General features: G+C 37.3%; 1 protein-coding gene across 1 annotated transcript in view; it reads left to right on the top strand.

The window, feature by feature from the left end:
- Window positions 1-12239, top strand: part of LOC133519131 (pancreatic lipase-related protein 2-like) — a 30958-nt gene that overhangs the window by 7884 nt on the left and 10835 nt on the right. Inside the window, exons 3-4 of the mRNA XM_061853078.1 lie at window positions 2645-2793; window positions 3681-3926. Coding sequence (XP_061709062.1) covers window positions 2645-2793; window positions 3681-3926 — 395 coding nt within the window. The remainder of the gene's footprint in view (window positions 1-2644; window positions 2794-3680; window positions 3927-12239) is intronic.

Genomic DNA, 12239 nt, shown 5'->3' with positions numbered 1-12239 from the left:
AAAAATAATATACAGAACCCACGTCGTTATTATTGTTTTAACCCTCGGTATTAGGTTTCGAATTTTGAGTTTGGTTTCTATTAACGAGTGCAGAAAAATCATGCCAATTGTACCCTCGGTAATGAAAGCTCAATTCGCGATAATAGAATCACAGTCTGTCCCTTGCCACGGTAATAGAAGATTTGGTCATTTTGGCTTCAAAAAATATTTTAATACATATAATAACCCAAAATGAATCCAAAAACGTGTGAAACGGAAAGTTCATTAAATGCTCTGATGAAAAAAAAATATTCCTGGCTGTTAGACAGCATTGATACCCTTAATTTTTGGATCTCTTTTAAAAAGTTCCTTAACTACCACGGTAATAGGTGCCTTTACCCTATATCATCAGCGTAAATGAATTTAGTGGACTCAGTTAATGGAAAGTCGAGGCAGACAGAGTCGACAGAGCCCTGAGGCAGGCAGTTCAGTCTTCTCTTTCGACTTTTGGTATCTCCAAGGTAGACCTCAAATTCTCTATCGCTAAGCCTACTCATGATTATGTCTATCATTTCTCTGCTTGGGATCGCTTTGAGAATCTTACACATTAAGCTGTGCTTCCAGACTGTATCATATGCCACAGTCAGGTCCACAAATACTGCAGTAGACTTTAGTTGTTTCTGAAACCCAGCTTCAATATGTGTGGTCAGTACCAATACTTGGTCCGTGCAGCTCCTTCCTCTTCTAAAACCCGCTTGCTCTGGTGGGATAACAGCATATAAGTATGGCGTGATTCTAGAGAGGATGAGGCGATTTGATGTCATAAATATGTTGCATAAATAAGTAAGATTAACCATACCTACAGTAATTATAATTTTACAAAATAAAAAAAATCTTTTTGCCGACAAGTTTGTCTATTGCGTCCCACTTGTAGGATACGGCAGTTTCCCATTATTAATTATTCGATCAAATTCGGTGCTTATTAGTGTTGTGACTCTTTTTCATTTAAGGTCTATAATAATTCTGTAGCCACCTGGAAGGGAAGGCTGCTTTAGCATCCAAAAAACTCGGTGTGCTCAATAAAGCGAGGCGATACTTTACTCCGGGGCAAAGAAAAATATCGACTTGTTCAAATTCAATAAAAACCCCCGCCGTAAACTTGATTTAATTCTACCGGAACCAAAAGTTGATATTTTCAAAAAAGGCCCATACTACACATCCATACAAATTTACAACAATATCCCTAGTTTAATTAAATTAGAGGAAAATTACCATTTATTTGAAACAAAGTTGAAGCATCATTTAATAAAAAAAGCATACTATTCAATAGCAGAATTCATAGAAGAGAAAAAATCGTAACTTTCAGACCCATATGGCACACTGTCACGTAATGCACATACATATATAATACTCATACCTACTATCTCGTTAAGTATAATCTAATGTTATTAGTTTAAGCTGTTTAAAGATTGTACTATTTAATAATAATATTAAGTATCTTCAGATATTTAAGAGAGTTAGAATATCTGATATTTGCTATACCCTATTCAGGGTCCCATGTGATACCATATGATATGTATAAGAACTAAATATGTACCATGGTTTGCAAGAAATAAATACTGAATACTGACTGCTGCTATATAAATCGTAAGTCAGACCCCATATGGAGTATTGCTGTCACCTCTGGGCAGGAGCACCTGCATGCCAGCTTGGACCCTTCGACTGAATCCAAAGGCGCGCTGTACGAGTCGTTGACGATCCCAAAGTTTGGGACCCAAACTCACAAGCGGTATTGAACCTTTAAGTCTAAGGAGAGACTTTGCCTCCTTGTGTGTGTTCTACCGCTTGTACAATGGGCTGTGCTCTGAGAAATTGTTTGACATGATGGCCAACGGCCACTTTCTATCACCGCACCGCTCGCCGTCGGCAGGGTGTTCGTCCTCACACTTTAGAACCTAAATGGTCGCGTACTGTGCGGTTCCAGAGGAATTTCCTCCCGCGGACGCTCCGGCTGTGGAATGAGCTCCCTTCCGAGGTTTTTCAGAGGGTCTACAGGATGGGGTTCTTCAAAAAAGGAGTGTACAGGTTTTTAAAGGGTCAGCAACGCGCATGTAACACCTCTGTAGTTGCAGACGTTCATAGGCTGCGGTGACTGCTTACCATCAGGCGGGCCGTATGCTTGTTTGCCACCGTCGTGGTATAAAAAAATCTCAAATATGACAAAGTAAGGCGTAACACAAAACGAGTTCCGTTAAACCACTATTGTCTGAAAGCTTAATGTCCAAAATTAACTCATGTATCTTCTGAATCTTGTAGTTCCAAGGCAAAATACTCGTATTTGTATAATCAAAAGAAAAAAAAATAGACAAAACTAAAAGGAAGATTAGTATTGATACTTGAGTATGAATTGAACTTGTGGAGTTGTGGACCATTGTTGTAGTGCTGGACTAAACTGGGGTGGTTTTACTATTTTGGATTCATGTAGATGATTCCGATTGTAGGTACAGTCGAGTTCATTAATATGTATACATTTCTTCACCTTAATCCACTGCAATAAGGTAAAAAAAATGTCTACATATTTATGAACTCGACTGTACTTACCTACTGTGGGTGCTTACACAAATGTAATGATTCCGTAGGCATTAATATCTTACCTTGTTTTCAGGCGTAACCCTTACGAGTTCCAAGTTCTGAAGACTAACGATTCATTATCTTTATGGGACTCTAATTTCGACTTTAATAACAAAGTTAAAGTTCTCGCCCACGGATGGCTTAACAACGCCGATGGTCCTATGCCAGAATCGATTAAAGAAGGTAAGGAACTTTATCTTAATGTTAACTTTAGTTGCTTACGTACGTATATGTTTGATCAACTGGTTAAATTGTTTTAAGTTAAAATACCAATTAGATATTTTATTAGAATTTGAGACCCCTGATTTAGAAATATCTTAGGTCATAACTCCGAAAGTTAACAATGCAATGCTGGCGCCTAAAGGAGTTCGTCAATTTTCTAAAGTGATTGAGCCCCCTCGACAAATTGAATGTATAACAGAATTACAAAATATAACGGGAATTTGGAGAAATCCTATAATAAAAACTCGAACTTGACAAGAAAAACTTTTATACACAAATACGCGTTTACTATACTGTAAAATTATAATGGCTTTTTAAAAGAAAATTACCTATATCTAATTTGCGTAATAAAATGCGTATTTCGTTAATAGAAGTTCATACACTTTTAAACGCAATAGTACCAAGTGGGCCAAAAATCAATGATCACCTTTTTTCACTACTACAAATTGAGAGTGTTCCACGACTTTCAGGAACAGAAAAAAAACTGAAATGTGAGTATGACCAGAGGGTTACCGTTTACCGACCAGTCATTAACTATCAACTACCGACTAGTTGACGACCGATCTGGCCTAGTGGGTAGTGACCCTGCCTATGAAGCCGATGGTTCCGGGTTCAAATCCTGGTACGGGCATTTATTTGTGTGATGAGCATGGATATTTGTGCCTGAGTCATGGGTGTTTTCTATGTATTTAAGTATTTATAAATATTTATATTATATAATATATATCGTTATCTAAGTACCCTCAACACAAGCCTTATTGAGCTTACTGTGGGACTTAGTCAATGTGTGTCATAATGTCCTATAATATTTATTTATATTTATTTATTTATAACTTCACATTTTCCAGCATATCTCAACATAAGCGACTTGAACATTATAGTGGTGGATTGGGGCAACGCGGCCAACGTGAACTACGTCTTGGCTAGCTACAACGTTGCCATGGTGGGGCGCCTGCTGACTGAGTTTCTGAATTTTCTCATCGAAGAGGGGGTGTCCATGGACGACGTGCATCTCATCGGGCACAGTCTCGGGGCTCATGTTGTTGGCATCGCGGGCGATCACGTCAAATATGGACCTGTAGATACGATTACAGGTATGTATTTACACGAAACAAAATACGTACATGTAGTTCGAATACACAAGCCGTGGATTCGGGGCCTGAGGAAGTGGCAGGGTTTGCGCTGCGGGCGGAGTATGTGTCGCGAAGGCTTGGGGGGCAAGCGGGGTGACATTTTGCTACTGCAAACAGTACTTACATTAATTATCCTTCAATTCTAATTTTAGTCTTCCAACACATGTATATTTTACCTTCCGCGATACCTATATCATTAGGCAATAACAATACAGTGTAAGGCAATAGGTACTAGTTTCTTAATTTATTTATGTATACAATAAATAAGCCTCTGTAATCCTAAAAGCAAATAAGACGTGGGTCCCTGTGTTGGTTTTGTACCATTTACGCAATTCTCGAATAAATGTGGAAAATTCACTGTAACATTTATGCTAGAAATGTTTGCACTAATTCATATGCTATCGAATGATATTTTTTATTAGCTAGCTTTTTTATTCCATCTCTCTAGAAGTAGGTATACTTATAACTAAATAAATATTAACACTAGTTATTAGGTACTTAGCTTAGGTAAATTAACAAAATCTATGGATTGAAAGGATCTGAAATAAATGATAATTTATTATTTATTTATTACCTACTTCAAATTATTATAACTTTCTGTAAGAAGGCTGAGGTAGGTATTCGTATTAAATCTCAAATCCAAATTACTACTCTTACTACTTATTAGAAGAAACCTTTTTTGTTACCCATTCTGTGGCGTTGTAATGTAGGTATAAAGTTAAATCTTGCAAGTGTACTTGTAGAATATACTACGAGTACGTATGCAATTTAATACGACCACTTAGTTATACGATTATCCATAACGACTATCATGAACGGAATGTAGTAGATAACATTTTTATTGCACCTAGTTTTATACGGCACTAAAAGGCTAGGTTTTATAACTGTGGCAGTAAACAGAAAGAGGACTCGGATGAATTTTAAAAGTTAAGTTATCAGGATATGTCGCAGTTGCGATGCGCGGGTGTTGGCTATTGTTCCAATCTCTTCTTGACATTGTATGAGAAGTTGGAGAAGACGTCAGTCTTCTATGGCGCTTTAATGCTTACAGCGCCCTAGAAGACTGGCGAGTCGAACGTTCAAGCAGGCTAAGGTGAAACTTTAATTTGTCTGTCCCATTACGGAACAATGGTGTTACGGACCGTTGGGAGGCGTGCGCAGAGCCGAAGCCTGTTGGCTTAGAGACTTTTGACACTTTAATGAAATGTAAGGGGTAAATACACCGAGCAGGGTACTGCCCTTGCCCGTTTCATGGGACGGACGGCCGCTGGGCAGCATCCGCCAGGGTGTAAGAACTATTGAAAATTGATGGAATCTAAAGTGAACTAGGCTATGGGATATAAAACTGGACGTCTGTCTAATATAATAGTATACAATTTTATTTCCGGCAGACGGTGACTCGTCTCCACAAGATGGACCCCCACATAAAAACTTTATTATTATTATTGTCTGTCTTTACTTTATCTCGGGACCATGGGGTCCCGGACATTTGGAAGGCGTGCGTGGGGCCGAAGCCAACACGTAGGCCCTTTGTAATAGACAATTTACTAAATGTGATGTGACACCAACCGACGATTATCCCTGTATGCACTATAGCAATGCACCCAAGGATAAGCCCCGGTTAGTGTAGGGCTATTGTAAATAAATAACCGGCCAAGAGCATGTCGGGCCACGCTCAGTGTAGGGTTCCGTAGTTACTCTTCCGTCACAATAAGCTAAACTGGAGCTTAAAGTATAGTAAATTGTTAACCAAGGGATGAAACGGTACCTTTCACCCGAGTTAAACAAATAGGCAAATTTGCATAATCAGTACCTAATTAAAGTAAGTCTTTTTACTATGAAGGGAAAACTTTTTGCGATAACTCAAAAACAGCTAAACTAATCATGTCCGCTATAGTTTTCATTTAATGTCTTTCTTAAGCTCTACTTCCACGATTTTTTTCATATTTTTTGGACCTATGGTTCAAAAGTTAGAGGGGGGGGGGACACATATTTTTTTTCTTTCGGAGCGATTATATCCGAATATATTCACTTTATCAAAAAATGTTTCTTGAAAACCCCTATTAGTTTTGAAAGACCTTTCCAACGATACCCCACACTCTAGGGTAGAAGCGAAAAATAATTTCACCCCCACTTTACGTGTAGGGGAGGTACCCTAAAAAAAATTAAATTTTTAGATTTTATTGTACGACTTTGTCGGCTTTATTGATTTATATATCCATGCCAAATTTCAGCTTTCTAGCACTAACGACCACGGAGCAAAGCCTCGGACAGACAGACAGACAGACAGACAGACAGACGGACATGGCGAAACTATAAGGGTTCCGTTTTATGCCATTTGGCTACGGAACCCTAAAAAGGGACAAAAATAGGGATTGCAAACCGGCTTGATTTTCAATCCGGCCGGATCCGGCCGGATTTTGGCCATGATCCGGCCGGATCCGGCCGGACCGGATCCGGATTGGTAAAGGGATATTAAAGTTAATTAAATGACATATTTTTCTAGTTTTTTGCGTTATACGTATTCCTAAATCTATAATTTGAAGTTAATAAATAACTTCTTAACAATAAAATAGAACTTAGTAGTAAAAAGTGTTACAATGTCAATATCACTTTAAAAATAAAATATGAAATCGGTTTTTTATTAAATTCAACCATTCACAAGTACTCGAATTTTCTATTATAATTATGAATTTGATTAGTTTCCAAAGCCTGATGATGGGATGTGGGGTGGGGAATGGAACTCCTTGAAAGGACAAGTTTTCGTAACTGTTCTTTGATTGAATTCTTTGTAACGTTGACATGCATTCTAGTAACAAAAGAAGATATTTTACTTTTAACCAAAATGATATTAAATGCGCTCCAATATTATCTTGCTCTAATTTTTTTGTGCGAGAAAGTAGTAGAATGTATGATTTAAAAAAAAATGATTTTTAGGGATAGAAGGGCAAATTATAGGGAACGAAACACGACACGACGATCTCGTGCAAAAATAATAGAGTGTAGGATTAAAACCAATGCGGAAAGGGACTCCCTAAGAAAAGTTACATGGATCAAATAAATAATTTGCTAGAACTACGAAGATGAAGGAAATTGCATAAAATTGGATGAAATTGAGAAGACAAAAGATTCTCTCTTAAATTTGAATAGAAAAGAATCTATATTTTATCATATATATATCGGAGTAAACTAAAGATTATCAATAATATTATCATATAATTATTCACACATATTGATGAGCTCGACTCAAGTCGGTTGAGTACCGGCGATTTAATCCTGTTCATTTGTTTAGTTTTAATCTCTTATCACAACATAATGACATAACATTAGCCTTCTCTATAGCATAAATTACAAATGCCTTCCATGGCATCTCCATCCTTAAATTTTTCCTTCTATTACAGTATTTATGTAGTCGTCATATCATGCCACCAACGTGAAACAAGAAGAAATTCTCTCCTGTTCCCATTTATCGTCATAATAAATATATTTTCATCTCACAAAATTAAAACTTCTTCATTCGTTTTTTGTTCTATTCAACTTCATACCTCTCATCCGTCGCTTTTTCTTCATCTAAAACGCACAGCGCGTGCTGTATTTAGGCGTATTTTAATTTTACCGGATCCGGTGGTTTTTACCGGATCCGGCAGCTCCTGAAAAGTGCCGGCCGGATTACCGGATCCGCCGGACCGGATTGCAATCCCTAGACAAAAAGAAACAGGGCTATTGGGTTGAAATACTAGTGGACTGGTAACCGGGACTATGAAGAAGACTATGGCACCTGCCCTAATCATATGTTAAAAAACATGAAAAAAAAGTGCACAGGTGGTGACTCGCCAACTCACAATATGGGTCCCCGAAAACGGCCGCTCGCACGAAGCGACAAGGGGATAACATTGCGTGAGAGGCTCAGGGTGTGGAGAGGTGTGCGCCTTGTGTGTGTGTGTGTATTATTATGACCTTTGGGAGGCGTGCGCGGAGCCGAAGCCAACACGTAGAGGCCCTTTTGACACTTAAATGAAATGTAAGGGGTACACCTAGCGGATGTTGCCCTTGCCCGCGTCTCGTCCTTATTATAGCCTACACCAAATCCGAGCGAGAGAGCGTTTAAACAATTTGCAAAAGTATACGGTTATAACCTAGAAAACAAGCGTTCCAAAAATCAACATGTGAATTTCGTCACAGTGAATCTAAATCCCAAACTTGTTCGAAAAGTTATCTAACATTTCTGCGCGCAGGAATTTTGGGATTCATTTTTAGTTCCAAAAACAAACAGATTCGGTTTGTAGGTATTAATTAGTTAGTGTGTGAACCAGTACCGGTTTCAGTAATTTGTTAGCATTTAATTAACTTTGGTTTTTGCATAAGTAACCTGCGCGCTTTGTAGGATTCCGTAGTCAACTAGGAACCCTTATAGTTTCGCCATGTCCGTCTGTCTGTCTGTCTGTCCGAGGCTTTGCTCCGTGGTCGTTAGTGCTAGAAAGCTGAAATTTAGCATGGATATATAAATCAATAAAGCCGACAAAGTCGTATAATAAAATCTAAAAATTTAATTTTTTTTAGGCTACCTTCCCTACACGTAAAGTGGGGGTGAATTTTTTTTTTCGCTTTAACCCTAGAGTGTGGGATATCGTTGGAAAGGTCTTTCAAAACTAATAGGGGTTTTCAAGAAACATTTTTTGATAAAGTGAATATATTCGGAGATAATAGCTCCGAAAGAAAAAAAAAATGTGTCCCCCCCCTCTAACTTTTGAACCATAGGTCCAAAAAATATGAAAAAAATCGTGGAAGTAGAGCTTAAGAAAGACATTAAATGAAAACTATAGCGGACATGATCAGTTTAGCTGTTTTTGAGTAATCGCAAAAAGTTTTCCCTTTATAGTAAAAAGACTTACTTTAATTAGGTACTGATTATGCAAATTTGCCTATTTGTTTAACTCGGGTGAAAGGTACCGTTTCATCTCTTGGTTAACAATTTACTATACTTTAAGCTCCAGTTTAGCTTATTGTGACGGAAGAGTAACTACGGAACCCTACACTGAGCGTGGCCCGACATGCTCTTGGCCGGTTTTATTTATTATAATTATACTTATAGACGAAATACTATAATGTTCCTATCTATATTGTATAATATGCATGTAACACCTCAATTCGGAAGGCGTGAAAAATAGGGTCTTGGAACAGGCTGTGCTTAAGCAAACTCACATGTGGAGTTTATACATACATATGAAGACTAAAATCGACGTTGCGAGTAGCACCGCCATCTTCTGTCTTTCTTATCCGATGCTAATTAGAAAGAAGTAAGATCTTTTTTTACAGGACAAGAAGTAGCGCAGTCAGTTGTATTAAACCCTCAGGAAATAAAAAAAAAAAAATAAAGACCCACTGATACTTACCTACCTATAATTATGCATAATTTATGCACCTTATTCAGACAACAGAGTGTACAAACTATTCGTTGCATGCCTCTGCAACTTTACATAAAAAATTGTAATCATACAAGGATGCGCAGCCAGTAACACCAAATGAGATGACCCTTTGAAGTTATCGGCTGCGCAACCTAAACGCTGCAGCAAGTGCAGCAGTAATGTTACAACTACATAACGCAGCCGCAGGTGCCGTTTCAATGTCACTAAAAAAGATCATGCAAAAATTGTAACGGAATCCAAGGGTCCGTTTTGACATTCGTACAAACACACACACTCCACCTCCATTCTCCGGTTTCGTTCTCCGTTGTTAATAAAAACTGTTCAGAACAAATACTCCCAATTTTATCAAACAAAGTGGGTTGATCTGATGACTTGTTTTAAAAATACCGAGGTGTATTTTTCACATTTTGTTAGCTATTCGTTTGGTGTATTTATTTATTCAGCACAAAATTTTCTTGAACCACGAACACTCGGGTATTTGACTAAATTTTAATAGAGTCCCGAGTATGTTGTTTCACGCTTAACCGAATCCAATTAAATTTAGTGTGATTCATATAACTTCAATAACAGACAGGCGATAAATCAGCTGTTCTAAAAATATTTTTACAGTAGGTATACTCGTACCTATTATTAAACGAGCGTTGATTGTATTATGTTAATACTAATTAGTTTACTTACTAGATCAGTTTTCTAAAATGTATGAAATTTTGATGAAATTATTATAGAATCTGACAAAGAAGCAAACTCGATATAGTTCTAGCTATTTCGGTCTTTCTAGTTCTTTCGGTCACCTACATATTAAAATGGATCGGCTTTCCGACTTTTTCTCAATCGTAGTGCCTTTTTTGTAAGACCGTTATACCATAGCACGCATGCCATTATCTCGCAATGTCCACCCATCACCTACAGGGCTTTCCTCTTTCCATTTTACCGGGCCGAGGCAGAGGCGACCTAGCCAGATATTTTTTACCTATTTTTATTTTTTATATGTAACTTGCCGGTTTTCTCGAGACGTGGCGATAGCAACACTTAATTTAGCCTGTTATGTCGCTAATTTTTACCTAAGAATTGCGCTTGTATTGCATAAAAACCTCTACCCTCGTCTTCAACGCCTTGGGGATTATGTTAATATATAGTGGGTATGAGTGGAAAGCCATAACTTACAAATAAAGTAACTACATATTACTCTTTAAACCTTAAAAAATTCAAATTCCAAATTATTTAATTCTCAAAAGTAGAATCATTGTTAACCAAGGGATGAAAGGCAGAAAGGCACCCATTTCTGTCGAGGTAGTTTGGCGCTCGAACGCCTGACGACACTGAAATGCTATCTACCACCCGAGTTAAACACTCTACTTTTCATTTTGAACAAAAGGAAAGGATAACATGTGAATTAAAAAAAACATGTCTGTATAAATTTTAATAGTATTTCACGAGGGTACTTTCAATTGACAATTTAGGACAATTTAGTTTTTTATGGAGAGTTAAATACTCGTATCAGAATGGAAATTCTACAATAAATCCATTTAAAACGCCTTCTTAGAACAACAACGACTTAACTTTCAGAGTAGAAGTCTACGACCTACTTGGACTGAGATAAATATGCGGTCTTAGTTTAATTCAGATATATATTCGTCAGGTACTTAGTAAGTTTTGCATGACACTACCGAGATGACTTTCTCTAGGACTTATCTTCTTAGGTCTTAGGAGTTACGTAAATGGTACATTAACCAAAATCGTGTTTTGGTGCCATCAAAAGAGTGCATTTTTAAAGCGACCGACACGACCGGTCTGGCCTAGTGGGTAGTGACCCTCCCTATGAAGCCGATGGTCCCGGGTTCAAATCCTGGTAAGGGCATTTATTTGTAAGATGAGCACGGATATTTGTTCCCGAGTCATGGGTGTTTTCTATGTATTTAAGTATATATAGTAAACACCCCTATAATGGAACAGGCACCAGCAACACTTTACCATAAACAAGAGCCAAAGAGGTGCTTAAGTTTAATTTTTCATTGATAGCAGTAGCTTTCATTAAATACATAGAAAACATAAAGGACGAATTGGACATTTACCTTTTAAAGCGTAAAGCGGTAGAAATTTTACAGGTGTCGGTGGAATATCAAAAATACTCCAAATTTTCTCTTAAATATCCCATGATTGGTGCCGTTATCATATAATATTTATTTATTTATTTAAAACGGTTGGAAAAAAACATAGGTGGGGGGTGATTTGTCAATAATATTAATCGTACTATACGTGGCTAACGGCTACGCTATCACGAAAGGTAACAGACAAGAAGAAGAGATACTAAAAATAACATAGAGTGAACAAAATATGGTTAAATAGGAACGAGATGACGATACACGTGATATCGGACTATACGTGGTTAACGGCTCCATTATACGTGTATAACCACATTGTATATTATCGTTACATAGATCGTTATTTTAACAGTGGAAACATAAACATGCTAGGTACCTATATACTAAAAAGCTGTATAGTTATTGCTACTGTGCTGTAATTAATGCTTATAGAGTGGTTGATTGTTTAGTCGAATCAAGTTGCTCAGTCAAAACGATTAGTCAATAATGTTTGCTGCTGCTTGCTGTATGTACTATTTATTTATTTTTTGCGACAAAAAATGACTTTTTTTTTTTTTTCACTGTTTTGGAACATAACTAAAGCAGCAGCTGTAAACGGCAGTTTAAATGACTTGTATAATACTGAATATATTTTATGTATTATATAATCAATTTCCAATAGTTGGCAAGTATTGTTTGACCTTTAAAAGGAACTTAAAGGTACCGGAACTGAAGTATTTAGTTAAAACTTCAACTATGCGCATTTT

Source organism: Cydia pomonella, chromosome 6 (assembly GCF_033807575.1).
Source record: "Cydia pomonella isolate Wapato2018A chromosome 6, ilCydPomo1, whole genome shotgun sequence".
NCBI classification, from domain to species: domain Eukaryota; kingdom Metazoa; phylum Arthropoda; class Insecta; order Lepidoptera; family Tortricidae; genus Cydia; species Cydia pomonella.
This window is presented reverse-complemented; position numbering and strand designations above follow the sequence as displayed.